Genomic DNA, 22,744 nt, shown 5'->3' on the forward strand with positions numbered 1-22,744 from the left:
ACTCGTAATAAATTAAGGTTAGGATTGATTTCTAACCAATTGATTTATTTATGTAGCTGAAGACTGCTAGGTATTCACTTTTGTCGGTTGAATTATATTATTTTACTAACGATTGTGAATGCTTCAGTTGATGTGTAGAGATAGCAGTTGTGGCGGAGGAAAGCATTGAAGGATAGCGAGTATTCGATTTATCACTTATATTTTGATGGGCGCATACCTTAGGCATGGCGCCTATATTTTGTCGCGCCTATTTATTGAGGCGTTGGATATTTATTCATTATTTTGTATGCGCATGGGTGCACGATTATGTTATTTGTACTTGGACATTGTATTGGGTATGCTTGACTCTTTGGACACTGCCCATTAGCTTTATTTCTATTTTGTGCTAAAGCAAACTCAAAAGCTAAAAGCTTGCTATTTTGTAATTTGGGCTATTATTTGAGCTTGAAGATGATTAATACATAAAATACATGCTTTGTGGAGCGCTCACACAAGGCATGGGGGGAGATTGCACCCAATTGGTCTCTTGTTCATGTCGTGCATGCTTTTTACCTTGAGTTTTGTGTAAAAAGTAGAGTTCTTTTGTTCTTGGGGACCTTTTGGCATTCACTACGCGAGCGTACAGCATCCGATCTGTGCACCAGTGGTATCAGAGTGAAGCTGAGATCGAGAGCTTCCAATCGCTACCCATCTTGTGCGAAGGCGGAGCTCCTGGAACGATCGAGCTCTACGGTAAATCTCATCGCGAACGCTCGATACGGGCCGATTCCTGGCGATCAAGAACCTCTGTTTCCATCCTCAGATTGCGAAGGACCGGCTTGCAACGACGGAGGACCACTCCTACATCCTCACATACAAGTCGTGGAGTTACAGAGATAAGTCTCAATTTCCATAGACTTAAAAGCTTAAAAACTAAAGCTTACAAAGCTTAAAGAAGCTTTAAGCTTCAAAAAAATTTCAATTCGGCGCTTCAGAATATGTCCGTGGAATTTTTGGTGGCTGAAAAAAACGGCCCTCCTCCCCCTAAAATTCGTCATTTCTATCCAACAAGCTATAAGCTAAGTCTCTTAAGCCACAAGTCACACAAAAGTTCCCAAGTTCTGCAAGTATTCCAAGTCTAAATTTTGCAAGTCTGATAACTCAACCAAGTTCTGCAAGTCTTGGTACTCTGCAAGTCACATAAGTATGCAACTCTGCAAGTCAGACAAGTCACCTGAAGTCAAAACTGACTTCTATTCAAAACTCATAGAAGGGCTGTTCCTGCGCAGAAACTCCAAACTGCAAAGTTGTTCATTGGAAGGTACTGTTCGTATACGCAGGTTTGTTGAACTATTTTCAGTACATGCAGAAGATTAAAACGTAGATTTTTCAAAGATTACAAATCCCGCAATAGCCAAAGACGAAGATTGTGAAAGCCACACACAAAAATATATAAGCCTTGTACACCCGATCTTGAGCTACGCTCATCCCGCTAATTGGATTTTGAGAGTGTGAGGTTTTTTGAAGTTTTGCAGGATGACGGAACCACATATGGATGATTTAATGGCTGAAGGTGATCTTCCTGAACCTACGATGGAGCAAAAGCTGGACTTAATTATGATGCAGTTGGATGAAGAACGACGAGCTAGGCAAGCATTGCAAGTTCAATTGGCTAATTTACAAAGATCGACTACCGACAAAGAGGAACCTCAATCTAAAGACCTTATCCGACGTACCATCGATGCAACTCTCGAAGCTCAATCCATCCACAAGGAAACAAAGATAAGTAAAAGAAATTTCAAATTCCATACTTTCAATGGCACTCGAGAGGGAAAAACTATTCTTGCATTCATCAGTCAGTTTGATGACCACTTTCATGAGGAAACATATGCAGAAAAAGATAAAATCAAGTGTATCACTAATCATTTAGTGGATAGAGCATCTCTTTGGTCGACCGTGGTTCGTAAGAGTATAGATTGTCCCACTACCTGGGATAATTTCAAGAAGAAGTTTATGCAGAATTTCCTTCCTCCACAATTTCATGAAAAATCCATAAAGCAATGGGACCTTCTTCAGCAACGAGATCGTGAGCCTATTCCTCAGTACACCGAACGCTTTTGGAATGCATTACTCCAGTTACGCATGCTTGAAGACGTACCTGAAGCGACAAACAAGCGCAAGTATATGTTTGGATTACTTGGGCATTACTACGCTGAAGTTAATATGTTCAAGCCTGCAACTCTTGAAGACGCAATTTCATTAGCTCATGACACTGAGTGCATTCCGTGCTACGGTGGATTCCGTGAGGTTTTACGGTGGATTCCGTAAACTTTGATGACCGGGGCTCATACACAAAGTGGATTCTTTGTGCGATAAGTTGATGGGGACGCCTATCCTTTTCAGGCGTTTCATTAATTTAGTGTGTACATGGGTGATTCCATAGCGGGTGATTTCGCAAAATGCATATTAAATTAATAAACGTTTATGAGTTTAGAGTGCGCACTCGTAATAAATTAAGGTTAGGATTGATTTCTAACCAGTTGATTTATTTATGTAGCTGAAGACTGCTAGGTATTCATTTTTGTCGGTTTAATTGTATTATTTTACTAACGATTTTGAATGCTTCAGTTGATGTATAGAGATAGCAGCAGTGGCGGAGAAAAGCATTGAAGGATAGAGAGTATTCGATTTATCACTTATATTTTGATGGGCGCATACCTTAGGCGTGGCACCTATATTTTTTCGCGCCTATTTATTGAGGCGTTGGATATTTATTCATTATTTTGTATGTGCATGGGCGCACGATTATGTTATTTGTACTTGGACATTGTATTGGGTATGCTTGACTCTTTGGGCACTACCCATTAGCTTTATTTCTATTTTGTGCTAAAGCAAACTCAAAAGCTAAAAGCTTGCTATTTTGTAATTTGGGCTATTATTTGAGCTTGAAGATGATTAATACATAAAATACATGCTTTGTGGAGTGCTGACACAAGGCATGGGGGGAGATTGCACCCAATTGGTCTCTTGTTCATGTCGTGCATGCTTTTTACCTTGAGTTTTGTGCAAAAAGTAGAGTTCTTTTGTTCTTGGGGACCTTCCGGCATTCACTACGCGAGCGTACAGCATCCGATCTGCGCACCACTGGCCTCCATATCTCAAGATCCCATAAATGCTTATTTGAGTTCTCAAATAACTTAACCAATTTGGTATTTAGGAGCTGGTGAAAACTCAATCAATTTGGGCTTCAGAAACTTAAAGATGTATCTCCATGTCACTTCACTATGATCCAATATCTCTTGGATGTGGATCAGCTACTCTTTACGAGTGACAAAGTTGCCCCAAGTTTGTTAACTAACCTCACTGGTTCTACAAGCAGTTTTTGGCATGGAGAGTTATATTTTCCTCCATTTTCTAGAATCTTGACTTTGATCTATCCACCAATTTTTTTCTAAGAATGAACTCTAGGATGCATGGGTAGTAGTTGTGTGTGATGCCCCCCTCAAGGGTCATGAAGGGTTTCTGGAGCTTGACCTATCTGAAACTAATAAAGGGAGGATAGGAGCATGTGTTGTAGCACAAGCTGTGGCTGTAAAGCTAGGCTTCAAGCTTTTGAGCCTCAATGGAAACTGTATTTTTGAAGCTAGAGTTGAAGCTTTGAAAGAGGTACTCACTTGCAAGCTTCTTTGCTCGGAGGCCCTCTAGGAAATGGCACAATCACGGGACTGACCATAGCCACTTCTTCTCAATCTAGAAGTGGCTCAATTTTTGCAACTTAGAACTAGGAAAGGTTTGCAATAGGTACCCTAGATTTGCATCTTCTATTTTTGTGGTCACTTGCTAGCAATGGAGAAGATCAACATTGTTGTTAATCCTCGGCCTCCATCGAGCTCTGATTGCAGCAAAGGAATACAATGGAAGGTTGACCTGTTCTTTTCTTCAAATTCCAAATGTGTGGAGCAAACTTTGGCTCATACAGAAGAGGATCTTGTAGTGTCAAATGAGGCTACAAAATGGAAAGCTGTGTCAATTGGCAACAAGAGAGCTGTAATTGCAGAATTTAAAAGTAGATAACTGAAATTTATATGCAGTTGCTTCTCCTTCTATTGGAGTTGAGAAGGCTGCAAATGACCATCTATTAGCTTAGGAATTGGAAGAAACTTCACGGTGCCTCATGAGCATGAAAAGAAAATGTTATGTTGTAGATGCATCTGGTGTTCCATCATGTAGTGAGAAGTGGGAGAGCTCACCACTTCAATTTTGACTTGGAAAAGTCAAACTGTAAAGAGGATATCTGTGGAGCATAGTCATACGACCTGAAAGAAGCATCGAAACTGGCTTTTCTCGGATATGCTGAGTCACCGCTTTTCCCTCTCCTGACGAAGCTTCACGAGTTGTAAATGGCAAGGATTTATTGATGGAGCTTCAAATTTCTGGATGCAGCAAGATGATGCAGTGATGCACTTTTGCGAGTGGATGCAATATTCGAGCAGGCCAGACGGATGGGTGCTCAAGAAGGGCCCTCAAAACCTCCTTCAGCTCATACACTAGGTAGGAGTACATTCACTGGGGTGAGATGCATACTTACAAAAGAACCTGTACAGCAAGGAGATACTCGTGCACCAGTAGCAGCAGCACCACCTCATCAGCCAGAGCCTATGATTCGTAACATAATCTTTTGGAGGAATGGATTTACAGTGGACAATGGGCCTCTTAGAAGGCTTGATGATCCTTAGAAGATTCACGAGTAAAGTTGGCTCAATGGCATCTGAACTCGGAGATGTGCGCTGTTGCATGGCAGCACAGGGATCAACCTTAGATCAGGAAACATCCTGAAGACAGGTTGTTGAAGCAAAAATTAGCCCTCAATGCATGCGTTCTACTTGTAGACAACCCAGAGGGGGTGCTTGATCCTTGTTTTTCGATCCAAATGTAGACTTCATAGAACTTCCTCTGAGTCAGTGCTTCCAGCTAGCTATTGAAGGATTGCGAGTAAGCCTAAGTGTAGCGGCCCTTCCTCCCATTTAATATTCTTGCAGTGATCAGGCCTTTCTGTGTCCGCTTGGTGAGTTGGGAGAAAGAAAATGTCTCCAGTGAAGCTCTAGAATCTGCTCGAATTGCCAGTAAGTAGGCACAGAATATCCTATAAGCCATGGGGAAAAGAGAGAGGTACCAGAGGCTTGCCAAGGGTGAAGTAAATCAAATACGCTCAAAAACATCACTAACATTTTCCCTCAGTTGTGATCTTTGAGATATGCTGCTTGTTGGAGTAGTAATTGAAACACCTCACCATCTAGCTAAATTAGGATACTGAGGTAGATTGTAGGCTGGACAAAGCAAGTGCACTTGTTTGATGGCTTCAAGACTCGCTTATGTAAGAACTTTCATCTTCCTCAGACAGAAGCAAAGTGAAGTAGCAAAGCAATAGTGGAAGAAAAAGAAATATTTCTAGCAACCGAATCTCATACAAAGCTTGAGGGCTATGATGACATTCCTGTTGGAATAATAGATCCTGATGCCCAAAATTAGAAGATTAGGATGACAAGGAGGATGGTGAATTGAAAGCACCTAGTATTCCCCACCCTGAATACAAAGATCCATAGTTTATGTCCTCTTCAGTCTTCAATGCTACCTATCCTCTTCTTGGAAATGTCTCCAGCTTCTCAAAAGTCTTCAACACTGCTTATCTTGCTTCTGGCTGGAGAATTGGTAGAATCTGAAGATGGTACGAAATGTCCATTGGTCTTAAATGTTGCTTGTTTTCTTCTTGAAAATGTCCATTGGTCACTCCAATGCTGCCTACAATGTCTATACCTGTGTACCTGAAATTCTTGGATTTGTGAGACTTAAAAGGAGGAACTAAATGAAATATGACTAACTGGATCAAGAACTTGAGAAGCTCTGATACCACTTGTCAAGAAGAGGACAGGAGAGAGAGAAGAAGAGGAGAGAGAAAGTGTAGAAGAGAGAGAAAGACTGTAGAAAGAGAGAGAAAGAGAGTGACGAGGAGAGAGAAAGACTAGAAAAGGAGAAAGAAAGACAGAAAGAGAGAGGAAGAAACCATGAAAGCTTGGAGAGAGAGGTGAAGAGGAAAGGAGACTTGTATTATTATATGATGATGAAAAATCAAGTCCCCCCTCTCTTACATCATTCTGATAATGTATCGTGTGTGACCATAGCCGATCTAGTTTCTCAGGGAAGTTACTATATGTATATCCTCTACATCATTGCGTTCAAGGCCTATTTATAAATATCCTTATTTGTGAATTTTTCTTGAATAAAACATAACCCTTTTCTAATCAATCTATAAATAACCCCTTTATATTATACCCTTTGTATGTAAAAAATGTATAAAATTGATATTTTAAAAATACCTTATTTTGAACCCATGTGATGCACACATATGTTCATAAGTAACTTACCTGAGTCTAGTTCTAGGTCTGTGTTTCTCAACAATATGAATCCCAAGTCTATTCCTACAAGCCTCTACAAAGAAAGAAAGGAAAACCGCTTATGTTTCAAATGTGGGAAAAAGTATACACTTGATCATACCACAAAGTGTGTATACAAAAATGCAAAAGCCAAGGTTTATACTATGTTAGTCTTTGAGGATTCTGAAGATGATATTGATGAGACTAATGCAATTGCATCTACTATTAAAAATGATGATCTTGCACTACAAGGATTTGGGCAATTAGCGACGCCGATTAGCGACGACGGATATCGGCGTCGCTATTGGCGTCGCAACTGGCGTCGCTATTTGCAATCGCAAATAGCGTCGCAACTTTGCAAATAGCGACGCCAGTTGCGACGCCGCAGGGAAAAAAAGCGCGGCCGAAACCAGAGCGCCGTTTTCATTTTCTTTTCTTCGCCTTTTGAGAGCGAGAGCGAGGGAGAGAGCCAAGGCTTTGTGAGAGAAGAAGAGGAAGAGACTTGTTGCCGCCGCCGCCGCCGCCGCCATTGTTCGCGAAGGAGAAGAGGAGCCCTCGTTGCAAAGAGAAGCCGCCCACGCTCGCCATATCTCATTGGTGAGTCTCCCTCTCTCTTTCTTTTACTTGTTGAAGGTTTAAATCGTTCTCTTTTGTTTGTTTAGGAGAGGAAATGAAAGAGAAGGAGAGGGAGAGGGAGAGAGAGGGAGAGAAAGAGAGGGAGAGGGAGAGGGAGAGGGAGAGAAAGAGAGGGAGAGTGCATTCTCTCTCTCTCTCTCTCCCTTTTGCTTGTTTAATGTTTAAATTACTTTCTTTTTTGCTTGTTTAGGAGAGGAAACGAGAGAGTAAGAGAGAAAGAGAGAAAGAGAGGGAGAGGGAGAGGGAGAGGGAGAGGGAGAGGGAAAGAAAGAGAAAGAGAAAGAGAAAGAGAAAGAGAAAGAGAAATAGAGGGAGAGAGAGAGGGAGGGGGAGGAAATAAGAGGGAGAGAAAGAGAAAGAGAGGGAGAAGGAGGGAGAGTGCATTCTCTCTCTCCCTCTCCCTTTTGCTTGTTTAATGTTTGAATCACTTTATTTTTTGCTTGTTTAGGAGAGGAAATGAGAGAGAAAGAGAGCGAGAGGGAGAGGAAGGGGAAGGAAATGAGAGAGGGATAGAAAGAGAAAGAGAGGGAGAGTGCATTGTATCTCTCCCTCTCCCTTTTGCTTGGAGGATGTTTAAATCACTTTATTTTTTGCTTGTTTAGGAAATGAGAGAGAAAGAGAGATAGAGAGGGAGAGGGAGAAAAAGAGAAAGAGAGGGAGAGGGAGAGGGAGAGGGAGAGGGAGGGGAAGGAAATGAGAGAGGGAGAGAAAGAGAACGAGAGGGAGAGGGAGAGGGTGAGAGAAAGAGAGAAAGAGAGAAAGAGAGGGAGAGGGAGAGAAAGAGAGGGAGAGGGAGGGGAAGGAAATTTAAGATAATAGACTTATTGATAATGGTATGCAATGTGCTTTGCCATGGGCCACGTACTTCATCAAAATGAACCCAAAATTATTGTTATAGAAGAAGAAACCCTTAAATTGAGTATAGGATAATTTCTCTCAGGTCTTATGACTATGAGTAGAATTGATTGAAATAAATTTTATTACTATAGTTATAAAATTTCATAGATGGCGCGCATTAATTTTAAAATGGATTACTTATACTCAAAGCTGAGATATAACAAATAATTATCTATCGGGACAAACAAATCGTTGAGCATGATACAAGGCCGAGATATAACATCGGAAAATCTCTCGACTACTATATACAATGCAAGGTTTATGGTCAACTTGCAACTTGACGTACATCTCCATAAAGCTATCCATTTAAGCCTCGTTTGTTGTAATGTAGATAAAATGGCAAACGAAGAAGGTCTTATTGTTCAAGACCGCGAGACGTATCTTAATCAGCGTGTCCCATGTCCTTGCTCTCAATGCAAGTTGGCAATTAGACGAAAACGCTGATTGTCTATAGAACACGTACGACGATTTGGCGAGTTTCAATCTGAGATCATTGATCAGGCGATTGCAGATATTCAGCAAATGGTAATTTGAAGTTAGCATTTTTCATGCATTGTACTCTCAAGCTAATTGAAAACCATACACAATAAGATTGGGTCTTGTTGGCAAATTTTGTATCCAGGGGGGTGATGTCTCGACCCAAGGGGGAGTGCACCCTTTGCGGCCAATTAGAAGAGTTCGTGGACGTGCGAGGGATGGATTGCAGGAGCCAATCGACCACTCGCAAGGCCCATCTATACCGTCAATGCCAGAGGAGACAGACAACCTTCCCGACTTGCCTACAATCTTGGAGCCTGAGATGGAGGCAATGATCGATGCATTGATTCCCATGGATGTTGAGACATCTGACCCGCTTAGAGAGGAAGCATCCATACCATTATATGATGGGTGCCGAGTATCTCGGTTGAAGACATTGCTTGCACTCTTAAGTGTGCAAGCAAAATACGGTTGGAGCGATACGAGTGTGACTGAGTTATTCAGGTACCTTGCACACAGACTTCATTGTTTTTTTTTAACAGTATTATTGCAAACATGGATGGATTTTTCAAGGTGTTTTATGATTTTTTTCAGGTTATTGAAATATCATATATTGCCACCTGCAAACACCATGCCTGAGTCTCGTGATGATGCACGACATGTTTTACGGAAGCTTGGCATGGACTACAATAACATACATGCATGTATCAACGACTGCATATTGTTTCGAGATAAATACGAGACTATGGAGACATGTCCAAAGTGTGGTGCTCACAGGTATCGACAGGACTTGCAAGGGCAGACCATCCCTCAAAAAGTTCTCAGACACTTTCCGCTCATCCCCCGCATAAACCACATGTTTCGCACGTCTGCCATGGCAAGCTTGACAACGTGGCATGTGCAGAATAGGTCCACGGATGGAGTGCAACGAATATCAGCAGATTTGCGCGCATGGAGTCACATTGACTCTACCTTCCCAGGCTTTACGCGAGAGCCAAGGAATCTTCGGCTCGGTCTCGCCATGGATGGTGTGAACCCATTCGGTCTGCGCTCGACTTCTTACAGTGTGTGGCCTATAGTGCTTGTCAACTACAACATTCCTCCATGGCTTTCTACGAAGAAAGGACATCTCATCCTTAGCTTGCTCGTCCCGGGCCGCTACAAAGTAAAAAATATGGACGTGTATCTTCGTCCATTAGTCGATGAGCTTAAGATTTTGTGGGAGGAGGGGGTCACGGTGCAAGATATGAGCAGGCGCGATGGTCGGCGGTCAGCCAACATTCGAGCCATTCTCATGTGGACGATGCATGACTTTCCGGGATTGGGAGAGTGCTTAGGTGAGCAGACCTTTGTTCTCGCTGGTAATATCTATATTTTATTTCATTCAATCAAGTATTCACTAGGTCGTGGATCGCCTTGCAAGTCTCGTTACCTCAAGTTATCATGCATGTCCATTGTGTGGGCCACAGTTAGACTCCCGAATGTCACGAACCATGAAGAAGATGTTATATCAAGGACACGCCGCTTTCTTGCCGGAGGATCATGAACTCAGGGAAGGTTTTCTTGGATGACGTCCAGCACGTATGAACCTGCAAGCTGGTACGAGCTGAAAATGGTAAACCCGGAATCACATCCAAATGGAATGCGACGGTTCTCAGTTTTCTACGAGTTGCCATATTGGACCCACTTACAGGTCAACCACTTGTTGGATCCCATGCATATTTTCAAAAATGTGGGCAGCTTGCTATGGGACCACATCACAGGAAAGAGAGACACTATAGGGTCACGAATGGATTTAAAGGAGGTAGGTAAGATGGAGGCGCTTTGGCCGCAGTCGAGTGCTGAAGGGGGAGTGCAGCTTCCTCGCGCTCCCTGGGTTTTGTCTACCAAAGAAGAGCGCATTGTGAAGCAAGTAATCAAGTCTATCCACACTCCAACGGGTATGATGCATTCTCTCAGGTCCGCATTTTCTAAAGATGACCAAATGTCTGGGCTAAAATCCCATGATTGGCATAAGATATGTCAGGTTTGTGAACAGAATGGATTTTAATTAGCGTGGACATTTTGAAATTTGAAAAGTTACCATTATTCTTAATGCTTTCTCATTTGTGGCAGTTTGTCCTACCGATTGCGATCGCGGGATGCCTAACTCCAAAAATTCACGGGGCCATTTACAAGTTGTTGACTTTGGTGCAATGGATCTCACAGAAAGAGATTAAGACGTCCTCTATTGAATCTGCAAGGCGGGGAGCAGTTGAGACGGTCTATCTCTTTGAGAAATACCTTCCCACTAGCATGCTCACGATACAAGTTCACCTTCTTGTGCATCTTGTGGACGAAGTGGAGATTGTTGGACCTGTCCATACGCGATGGATGTTCTTCTTGGAGCGCTTCATGAAAACCCTGAAAGGCTTTGTGTGACAACGAGCTCGTCCGGAAGGTAGTATGGCGGAAGGTTGGTTGGTGTCAGAGGCGTTAGTGCATATCTCACAATGGCTACCAACGGTGGAACCAGACAATGAAATGCTATGGACGCTGAAGGACGATGACAGGCTGACTGGAGATGTGGTGGTTGGAATTGGGGTAGAAAAAAGAATGGATGCCTCAATGGAAGAGAAGGTGAATCGCTTTTGTATGTTGCACCATGCCTCCATGGAGACGTGGCTCGCCAAGTACCAGATTGCAAGGCAAGATCGAGAGGAAGCGCGAGCTGAATTTCGACGCAGTACGCGTCACCGACCGATTCGATATCCTGAAGGCATGGAGGAGATGCCGCGGTTTGTGTCAACACGATGGTTGCATGGAGCCTTGACCGCAGCATCCAGTGAAGGGACAGAGGTCTCAATGGAGGAGTGGGAGTTCTCGAGGGGATGTAGTCCAAAGGTAATGAGGGGTTTAGAATGTGTCGTATCTAAATTTGCTTGCTACATCTAATTTGAGTGTTTCAATGTGCAGTACAAAATATATAGTGCAGCGTGGTCGCGCGGACGGCATTTTCGGATGGAGCATATTGACCAAATGCGCTCCACAATGGACTGTGGTGCCATGGCAAGGTTTGAGCAAGAGAGCCGGCGACGAGCAACGGATCCGAACACGGTTGTGGATGAGATGGAATATTTTGGGAACTTGCAAAGTATTATTACGGTGGATTACCGTAGCTTCTCCATGATAATATTCGATGTGCAGTGGTTCAAAGTGGTACTTGGAGGAGCTGGTGCAACAGTTCGACGAGGTCCATCTGGATTTCTCGAAATAGATTCCGAAAAAAAATGGATGGATTTGCGCGACACCTTTGTGTTGCCGGCCCATTGTGAACAGGTACAAATAGTCATTTGCTTGCTAATTGTAATACGACATGGTTTATGTCACAATGGTTTGAAGTCGCTTTGTAAGTGTTTGTGAACAGGTAATCTTCTATCCAAATCCCCGACAACCTCGATGGTGGTATGTTATACCTTCAACTCCTCGAGGTGCGAGAGTATACGATCAAAGCGATGTTCCAGGCATAGATGAAGAAAATATGCAAATAGAGGGATCGAAATTACAAGGGGTGGAGGCCACCGCAAGCTTGGAGCCCGCATCGGCTAACAATGATGGAAATACAGAAGTCGTAGAATTTTTTGAGAACGAGGCAGACTCGTTCTTTTGTGGTGACATGTCTATCGACCTTCCAGTGTATGCAGAGTTGTGTCAGGAGATTAACATGGGACCATAGAATACTTCATTCTTGGAGAATTGTATTACTCAATTCGTTGTTTAGATCTTCCATAAAGGTAGATAAGATATGCATTTTAAGAGGGATTTTTCAAAAATGATTTATATTAATGTGCTTTGTATAGTTTAAATTGATTATTCTAACATCATTTTTTATCTGTGCAGGTATCGATATTTTCAGGATGAGTCGAGGGATGAGCGATGAGGAGTTTCAGGACATGATGGCACGCATCTCTCCAGATCAGCTCGCGAGATTCAGAGAGATGGCAGATCAGGAGCTGTCTCGTTCTTCGTCAGGGCGCTCTGCTAGATCAGCTTCAGCGCGATCAGATGCTTTAGCTTCGAGCAGACGATCTCGATGCTCGCGACTTGGGCCAGAGGGAGGGACTGCGACTACAGGAGGATCAGGGGGGTGCTGCTGTGGAGACACGGACGCGGTGTCTCCGTCTCGTGGTTCAGCTGGAGCTGCGTCACCTCCAGGATTTGTCACACTTGTGGAGACGTCCACTCCAGTTACTCTGGCTTTTGCGCAACCGTCGGCAGATGGCACGCCTTTTGGTGGCACTCCTTTTGGTGGCACCCCCTTTGGTGGCACCCCTTTGAGTGGCACTCCGGGAGAGGGTACCCCCTCGGTACACCGGATGTACAGGGGTCTCCTGGATATGCCCAGGAGCGTGGACGGAGATGGGAGAGGGCCCATCTTAGGCATACTCCTAGGGGTTATGGATACCTAGTGGATGGTAGGTCAGGAGCCATAATCATGAATGATGAGGGGAGGAGGGTGATGGCTCGCATGAGGGAGTTGTGCCAACAAGTTTTTCGGCACAATGTCCTGGATCATTGGAGGAACATACCGGAGGGGAGCAAGGAGTACATAGTAGCATCCTTGCACGAGGAGTTTCCGGTGCCAGCCGCAGTGGATAGATTCTCTACGGGGCTGGATGATGGATTGCATGCGTGCATACATGTCACATAGACGATCTGACGCACGCAAGGCAATCAAGAGTGGGACTCCAAAGCCCGAGTAGTTAGATGCAGACGACTGGCGCCGACTGAGGGAGGAGGCTACAAATTCGCCAGGACGTTGGAGTCAGCAGCAGGAGGCGGCGAGGGCACGAATCGAGGCCGGATTTGTACATCATCTTAGGAGTGGCGGCCACAGGACATATTTGGAGGACTTTGTAAGTTTCTCTTTTGTTTTGCTTATTTGTTATTTTGAGATATTCTTTGTACTGACAATCATGTTTCTAACAGTTAGCATTTTGTTTTCTTTGCAGCACTCCATTACAAATCGCGATCCGCAAGGCCTTGAGACTCGATATGCAGAGAGGCACGGTCTCAGGGCATTGATCGACCGATTGTATAGACACGGCGGCCCTGTAAGTCACTCATCTTTCTTGTCCGTAGTTACCATGAGATATTTGAATGCATTATTGTATGGTGGATTGATATGTTGTTTCTTTTTCTGCAGAATCCGTTTGATGCTCCTTTGCAGCGGGAAGAGCTTTCGGGGGACGAGGATTTGTAGCTTGCCCTTGGATCCTTAGAGCTCACACACCTTTAGTTTTTAGTCGCCCGATCTATGTAGACATTTTCTATGTATTAGTGATATTGTTTTATGATTGTACCAATCGCATTTTATGCGATATCATGTATTTATTTCATGTATCAGTTTTATGATTTCAGTATACATTCTTTTTGTTTGCAAACGCTTTGTATGCAGCAGTGCAGAAACTATTTTGTATGGCTCTCATACAGCACACAGTGCTATATGTGGCAGGGCAGCTTGCTGCCCTGCCACAATTTTTTTTTTCTCTGTTACCGTCGCTATTTGCGTCGTAAATTTATTGCACGCGTCGCTATTGTCGTCGCTATGAGCGTCGCAAATTCTCTGTAACCGTCGCTATATGCGTCGCATATAGCGACGCAAATAGCGACGCATATAGCGACGATTCTATGGCGTCGTCAATAACGACGCTTTTTGCGACGATGGGGGCAAATTTTGTTGTTTGTATTTTCGTCGCTTTAAACGTCGCTATAAGGTCTATATCTTGTAGTGTTGAGAAATAAATTGGGTAATAGTATTTTTATGATCCAACCGATTCTTTTCCTTTTGATCCACGTGGGAGTGTTCCTTTGACCCAGGTGGGACTTATGATGAGCCACTTGCTGCCACTAGTTGTTCCATTTCCATGGATGCTTGGATAGGTTCTAAGAGCCCTAATATGAGCCTAATATACTTTGTTATAAAGGGTAATATTCATGGGAAGACCGTGTTCATTTTGATAGATAGTGATAGTACACACAGTTTTGTAAACAAGTCCATTATGGACAAGTTGAATTGTCTTTCCACTGACTTACAACAGTCCATAAGAGTTCAGGTGGCCAATGATGAAGAAGAAATCAGTACTCGAATATGCCCATATATTTCTTTACAGTTGGCTAAAAATTATGAAGTAAAAGTAAACTTGATTACCTTGGAAATGGGGCACATAGATATTGTACTAAGTTGTGATTGGTTATTGACATTAGGCAAAATCACTATGGATTTCTTACAATTGTATATGGATTTTATCTTTGATGGATATCTCATCTATTTATAGGGAATTCCTTGTAGATCAAATTTTCAACTTATAACCATTCAACAACTCAAAAAGGAGTACAAGAGGCACTCACAAATATTTGTTTTGCACTTGAATAAAGAGATTGAAGATCAATCCATAAAGTCAGCAAGTCACCCAGTATTGAAAGCTCTTCTTGAGGAGTATAGGGACTTGTTTGAGGTGCCTACTTCATTGCCTCCGAAGAGAGCAGTAGATCACTCTATTTATTTTGAGCCCAACTCAAAGCCAATCAATAAGCCACCCTATAGATTGTCCAAGTGTGAGCAGGAAGAAGTAGCTAATAAAATCAAGGAGCTTCTTGAGATGGGATTCATTGAACCTAGTTCTTCACCCTATGCATCTTGAGTCAAGAGATAAGGAAATGGTTATGAATATTTATAACCAAAAGATGTTGGTTGTCTTGCATGCAATAAAGAAATGGCACCATTTTTTGTATGGTAACCACTTTAGAGTTCAAATTGATCACATGGTTCTTAAGTATTTTCCCACTCAATCCAACTTACTCCTAAGCAACGTAGATGGGTAGCTACATTACAAAAGTATGATTTTGACATCACTCATATGAGAGGAAAATGTTGTGGTTGATTCTCTTTCTCGTATGTGGGCTTGCAAAGTCTCAACAATGATTCAACTACATAGTGGCTGGATTGAAGAACTATACAAGGCTTATCTTTTGGATGAAAAACTCAGAAATATTTTTCAAAAATTACAGCAAGGTATCATGAAAGATAACTTGCATTATCAGCTTCAAAATGGTCTCATTTGGTTACATGAAAAGATTGTCATTCCCTCTACTTCTTCTTTTACACAAAAAAATTATGGAGGAGTTGCATTCTTCGCCTTTAGCTTTGGACACCTTGGAGTTTTGAAAACCTATGATAGGATCAACAAAAGCTTCTATTGGAAAAGGCTATGGAAAGATGTCAAAGACTTTGTCATGAAGTGTATGCCTTGTCAGTAGAATAAGGACAACACCCATAAGCCAAGTGATTTGTTGCAACCATTACCCATTCCTACAGGTAAATGGATGTACATTACCATGGAATTCATTACTAGCGTGCATACTACCAAAAATGGATGGAATGTTATATATGTGGTGGTGGATAGACTCACCAAGGAAGCCCATTTCATTCCAACCAAGACCCAGTTTATTGCTTCTCAAGTGGCTAGCCAGTTCATGGCGTAGATTTTTAAACTACATTGATTACTGCAGGTGATTGTTCATGACAGAGATTCAAAGTTCATGAGTAACTTTTGGCAGGCAGTATTCACATTCATGGGCACTCAATTGGCTCCCTCTATGGGCTATCAACTTATAGACTGATGGAGACACAGAAATGGTAAATAAGTGGTTGGAGCCATATCTTCACCATTTCTGTTATGATGTTTAGAATTCATGGGATTCTTGGTTACCCTTGGCTAAGTTTGCCTACAATAACTCTACTCATGCTAGCATTGGAGTTTCGCCCTCCTTTGAGGCTATGTATGGTTATAAGGTGCCCTTACCCATAGTCATATTTAATGAAAGAATCAATCCTCATAGGAAAGAAGAATTGGAAAGAATGTAGACCCTTTTTCAGCAACAGTGTAAGATGAATCTTAGGAAAGCTCAACACCAAATGAAGATGTATGTAGATGAGAAGAGGTGACCTTTAGAGTTCCAAGAAGGAGAATTGGTTTTGTTGAAAGTTCCCAAGTCTCGATATTCTACTTTGAAGGATGGATTTAGTAACAAGCTTGCTCACAGATTTTATGGTCCCTACTGGATCGTGAAGCACATTGGAGACTTGGCATATAGATGGGAGCTACCCTCTTCCACTAAGATTCATAATGTATTCCATGTTAGTCAGCTCAAGACTTTCTATAGTGATCCTGTTGATACAATTGATGAGCTGCCACCTATTGATGAAGAATGTCTTATTTAGTACATCCTAGAGGTTGTCATAGGTCAATGTGAGAAGAAGCTTCGATCTCGTTCCATCATTGAGTATTTGATCAAATGGAGAGGTCTACCACCTGAGGAAGCTTCTTGGAGGCCTAATTCCATATTAGATAAGTTTCCTTTCCTAAGGAACACATTGGAGTTGGCTGAAGCTTACTGATTATGGATCTAGTTATGGTGCAGACAAGGACCAGACTTTTTTAAAACAATTTTTATTCTACCTAATTTTCAAAAGTATATCACCTACATAGGGTCAAAGTACTCTTTAAGAGCTACCTTTTGACATGTGGCATGCTTCATTTGGACAATTCTAGTAGAAGTTATGGCAGATTTGGTTCAGCACAGTTTGTTTATATAGCAAGCTATTTACTTCAATTTGAGCTCCTCAGTTGTTGAATACTTTAAGGCTCCAAGTACCTTTGAAGCGTTCTTGATCATGTATATAGCTGAGATCTACTCTTATTCGTTTATTTTAGTCCATATGTCTTTCATCTTCCATTCATTTTCCCATTTGTAAAGACGAAAATAGAATAGTACTCTATTCTATCCATTCTTTTCCAATCTTTGTAAGTTTGTTTTTGAGGGATTTTTTTTTTGGGTCAGGATGGATTATAAGAAGTAAGGAAGAATAAAGATTTAGTGTGTAATTAATAATACTGATGCCGTGTCACATTGACATTGGTATAAAAGCAAGGGACATGTAATTTTTCCCATCTTTTGACACATTAATACATTATTGTCCTTCTTCTCATTACCTTGCTCTCAACTTCAATGGCTTCTTTCTCTTTCATATATTTCTCTCTCCTATTCTAGTCTTTCTCTCTCCTTTTTCTCTCTCTTTTTCTCTCTCTTTTGCAATCTTCTGTCTCTTGAGTTCACTTCTTGACAAAGAGGTCTACAATGATTGCAAATAACAATGGGAAAATTGGGCACCCTTGCCTTACTGACCTTTCAAGAGATAATATTGAAGTACCAATGGCATTGACAGTATATATGAGCATTAGCATTTGAAAAAAGAGTACCCATGATTGTAATAAAGCTACCTTTGAATGCCATATGCTTCAGAGTGACTAGGATGAAGCTCCAATTGATATGATTAAATGCCTTGTGAAAGTCCATATTGACTAGCACAAGATCCTTATGTTGGGGAAGGACAAGATCCACAAACAAAATAAGATTGAGGATAGACTCAAGGATTTTCCTTGCATAGATAAAGTTATATTGTATGGAGTGAAGATGGAGGAGAACGAGAAACTTTGCTTTCTAAGGTCTGAAGCCTTTGTAATCATCTTATATGGTAGACTAAGTATGGTGAGTTCAAAGATCTTGGGGTACATTAGGACACCCTAAAGCTCATTTGGAGGGCCTTTTAAAGAGAGAGAATTATAGATAGATGAATGAGGACAAAGCTAGTGTTACATTGAAGATTAGCTAAACTCATTTAAAATTTTGATTAACGTAAAAAATCACAAGGGCTAGAAGGGGGCTTTTGCTACTAGGTGCAAATAGAGGCATTGAAAGATTTTCTAGTTTTCTATGTGTACTCAATGGTGCAATGCCTCAAAGTGCACCCAATGGCAAAAGCCCCCTTCCGACCCGTGTTTTCTTCCTATCCCCATGGTCAATTTGAATGATCCTAAATTCTAGATCCATGTATCACTACACAATGCATTCACGCCCTTGTTTTTGACCCCTCTAATCGTATTGATGAGATAAAAAACACTGCATTCTAGACGAAAATCACACTAGGGCAGGGTAGACCGTTAGCCTTCAGGGAATAGCCTTAAATTTTGTGAATTTCTTATAAACCCCTACGAAAGACCTAAAAATTTGGCTAACGAGCTTTATCACCGATGCTGACCTTCTCTGGCATAATAGGCCACATTGATCCAGCAGTGATTCGCTATCTTCAGACCGGAAGTATCCCAAATTTCTTGGAACATTGGAATGCTGAATTTGCTCGTCATAGATCCTAGAAGAGGTAAGGTTGTGAATGACAAAACTACGCTTAAACCGACGCTCCATGCGCAATGCCTCAAGTGGTGTACATTGTATGAGATTTGCCTCGAGCTCTAGTGGCTAGGCCCTAACGGCATAGTTTCAGCAGTTTTGGTGATTATTCCGCCTGCGTCCTAGGGAGGGTTTCCAATTATGAGAACCTTTCAGCTTGCTATTACCGTTAGCTTCTAGGCTCAGTAAAGGACTTCTAAGGGAAGGGGAATGAATTTTGGATTCTTGATCGAAACAGTCCACTGAATCGTTTGAATTTGATTGATAATCCCTGATCATTATTAACGTTGGAAAGCTTAAATGTCTTAGACAAAACGATATGCTGAGAGAGTTGAAGTTGCCATATTCGATGGTTTCAACAATTGCAGACATAGACATATCGCATGAATCTTTGGTGATCTGTAACACTGGCGCAAACGTTGGATACATTCTCCTGATAAGCTTTTTCTCCCTCAAAGATTGTTAAGAGAAGAGCCTGTATCCCCCAGTTCTTTCTGTTGTTGCCTGTCATTATATTGAGATGTTCGTCCTAGACATTATAGAGCATGAAGGCCAGAAGACTCTTTAGGATGAAGAACGAAAGCGAGAAACGGGATGGGCCCGAGTCTGCGTCCTGCTGGCAAGGGGCAGTGTCCTGGCAAGAGAAGATGTCCGGTGCCGCAAAAGATGGATGAGCAGGTATGGGAGAGGATGAACTTATTGCAGACGGAGGTGCGGGTAATTGCTTCACATCTCGATCGGGATGCTTGTGGCCATAGATGGAAGCGTTTAAGACGGCATCGATTCCATGGACAGCCATTCTGCCGGTCATGTATATGTCCGGATGGGAGAGACGCACATCGTCCACTGTAAAATTGGCCTCTGAGTTGTTTGTTATGAGCAAGGTTTGGCCTGCCAGAAGCGTTTTCAGCATATAGCCTTCTTCAAGCCGCTGCAAGTCCTGAAAGGACAGGCGTTCAGTCGCCACATGATATTGCAGGACCGGCAAGGCAGCATTGAACGTCTCCAAGGCAAGGCCGGAGGCAGCCACTCCTGCGTCGGAAGGCACAAAGAGTGTGGTCGCGGTGACTGACCCGGAGAAAACTGATAGGTTCAGATCCATATCGTTGAGAAGTAGCGCTGCCATGCTGTAGCCGCCTGCGTCATTCAGCGCTTCAGCCACTTGCTGCTCCACCTCTTGTAATCTTTGACGGGATATTGAAGTCATGTAAAGCACTGCGCTTGCAGCACCTTCCAGACCATTCGCTCTTGGCTTGGTAATACTTAGCACAATTAGAGCACATGACATGACAGCTGAAAGCAGCTTTTTCTTGAACATTTTGAGTCTTTCTTCTCACTCACGGTACTGCCACAAACGACCTGCAAAACAAAGCAGTCTTTAGATCGATTTGTTCGCAGTAGCGCATCGTCATACATATTAAATGCCAGAAACCAAGAGCTGTTGCGGTTTTCAGACTTCATCAATATGCAAGGTGTCAGGCTTGGCCCGGACATTTTGGTGAAGGTTACTTCTGCGGGTTTGCAGATATTGTTTGCTCTTGCAATATACTAGCTATAGACATCTCAGTAGAAGATATCTGCGATCAATGTCTAAACATGCGTGAACGAAATGTTAATCAAGAAGTGGAATAGAATCCAAGTCAAGGAGCTCGCGAGAGTCGATGGCTTCCGCGCTAAGGCAGTAATTTAAGCAGAACAAGAACAGTGATGCAGAAAGCATTCCAAAGTAGGCAGAACAGCCAGAAGATCGAGTGGATTTGCGAGCACCATCAATACCTGTTAAGATAAGCAGAAGCAATCTCGGGCTGCTGTTGGAACCTGTTTCCCGAAGCCGCCAAGTGAATGATCAGAAAAGCAGGACTAAGGAATCATCTGCAAGTTTTTATAAGAAGCTTGCTGGGATGTGAGTAATGCTCTCCTAACCTAGTTCGGGTTTCGCATTACAGAAACGATCGCTACTTGATTGATACACTCAAAGGTTTACAGAACGCTTCACATTGCGAAGGAAAAACCTCAAGCAGATCGAGAAGGGTAGAAAATTTCTTGCCAACTTCCCCCGTCGACAGAGCACAAAAGGGTTTTCGATGTTTATTGTCGTCTTTACATGCAAAACATTCGTAAACCTCTAAGGCTTTTGGAGCTCACATGAAAACTTTCTAAACCTCTAAGGTTTCACATTAGCTTCTTCAATTACCAAATGTTATGAAGTTTAAGAGCCCCCTTCTCAAGGCACAGCCCCAAACATGGTAAGAGTTTTGCGCTCCAAAATTGAAAGTTTACCAGAATTGACGGGCCTTTTGCACGTGTTTAAGTTACAAAACATTGGTGATGGTCTACCATATTTGACTTGCCACAAGGGGTTAAAGTGTAGAGATACTTGTTCACTCTTCATTTGGACTCTATCATCAATCTTTAACATTCATTCTCCTTCCTTATGTGAGAACAATCATCCATAAATTTCATTGTAACTCCATATTCGAAAATTTGGGAATTTCCCATCAATATGGGATTCCAAATAAAAATGGATTTTGTGAAATAATTTTGGAATTTCATTAATATTATTGCTTATGGTTGTTTCTAAGAGATTGAAAAAAACTCAAAAAGGTGGTGTTAATAAACACCTTAGTTTTAATATCCTTGAAAGTCTTCAAGGGAAATCTTCAATTGGTGGATTCTTGTTTGGCCTTCAATACAACCTTCGAGGGAATTTTACTTTTTTTGGGAGATTTTGTACCTTTCTTCATCCAAGAGAAGACAATGCTATCTATTGTTTCCCATCATTCAGGATATTTTTTTGTTGCACATCCAATATTTATCCCAACAATTAAGATACACCTCTGCATTTGTAGCACTTTGATGACTACAAACTGGTGCCCAATATTGTATACATACCTCGTTAAAGTTTTTGGAGTCTCTATTTGTATCCACCTCACTTTGTGCAACACCAAGCCATATTGGATATAGTAGATATCTGAAGGTCTAACAAGCACAAAGTCATCTTTTTTAATATCAAGCATTAGTTCAAATGCATATTTGGGTCATTTGCTCAGAGGACCACAATAGTGATCATTCAACTCTTCCAATCCAATAAAGTCACATGCATTATCTACATCTATACTGGTTATATCGCTTCGTGTTCTCGGCCAAAAATCTATGAAAAATATATCTTCTTGGACATTTGGAGTTTGAAGAGCATAGATCATATGCTTTCAATAATCAAACATTGGTGTTATAAAATTTGTGAAGTACTTTGCTTCAAGTCCTTGTACATTTGACCATCTTTTCCAATACTTCAAATAATCTTTAACTTCACTTACTACTTCTTGATGATCCTTAATGTACTCGAACATAGGCAACAACATTAGAACACCCTTTAGAAGAGTAGGCTTTCTTGCAAAGTCTCTCTTCCATAATTCAATGACACCTTCTCTTGTTAACCAATCTAGGGACTTTGGAGGCATCTTGTATTGCATGATAAGTGTATCTCCTTGCTTATAAAATCGAAATTAAAGAGGTTTGGAGTGACCAAGAAGTGTAGCTTTGGAATCACACAAGTATCCCTCAACGTATCTCTTAAAGTCAAGTTCGTATCAATAAGAAAGGTGTAGGACTTGTCATCTAGCATGATTGAAAATATTGCATAAGGTGAGGAAAAGTGAAGGTCATGCTCGTCCTTAGGTTCTCTAAAAATTTGTTGAACATTGCATAAATGTCTTCATGCATATGACCCATCATGAGAAACCCAAGTTGGATAATCTTGAATGTTCCTCGTGCAACAAGCAATGATAGATATACAAAGAGATAGCTATTTTTATTTTTCAATCCACAATTATCAAGTTGAAGTAGCAAGTTCTTTTGCAATTATTTGAAACAATGATGGCCATTCTCTGATGTATTATCTTCCATGCATGCTTTATTTTGCACAACACCTTGATGGTGGTCTAGTACTTTTTTTGAGTTGAGGGCTTTTAGTAGCATGAAGGTTGATCTTGACATTCCATCTACATGTAGAACACCATTTGCATGTGTGTGTA

At 41.8% G+C, this 22,744-nt stretch overlaps 1 protein-coding gene across 1 annotated transcript; it reads right to left on the bottom strand.

Annotated features, from left to right (window-relative positions):
- Window positions 1-19,105: 19,105 nt before the first annotated feature.
- On the bottom strand, window positions 19,106-20,622 carry LOC148037028 (FAS1 domain-containing protein SELMODRAFT_448915-like). The gene is made up of 2 exons (XM_087677229.1): window positions 20,487-20,622; window positions 19,106-20,069 (listed from the first exon to the last, which is right to left on the bottom strand). The coding sequence occupies exon 2, from the start codon at window positions 20,026-20,028 to the stop codon at window positions 19,240-19,242; it is 789 nt and encodes a 262-aa protein (XP_087533355.1). The 5' UTR covers window positions 20,029-20,069; window positions 20,487-20,622; the 3' UTR covers window positions 19,106-19,239.
- Window positions 20,623-22,744: the final 2,122 nt, after the last annotated feature.

The sequence above is a fragment of the Lygodium microphyllum genome, chromosome 4 (genome assembly GCF_053477565.2).
Source record: "Lygodium microphyllum isolate KBCC chromosome 4, Lygodium_microphyllum_v1.1.10, whole genome shotgun sequence".
Taxonomy (NCBI): Eukaryota; Viridiplantae; Streptophyta; class Polypodiopsida; order Schizaeales; family Lygodiaceae; genus Lygodium; species Lygodium microphyllum.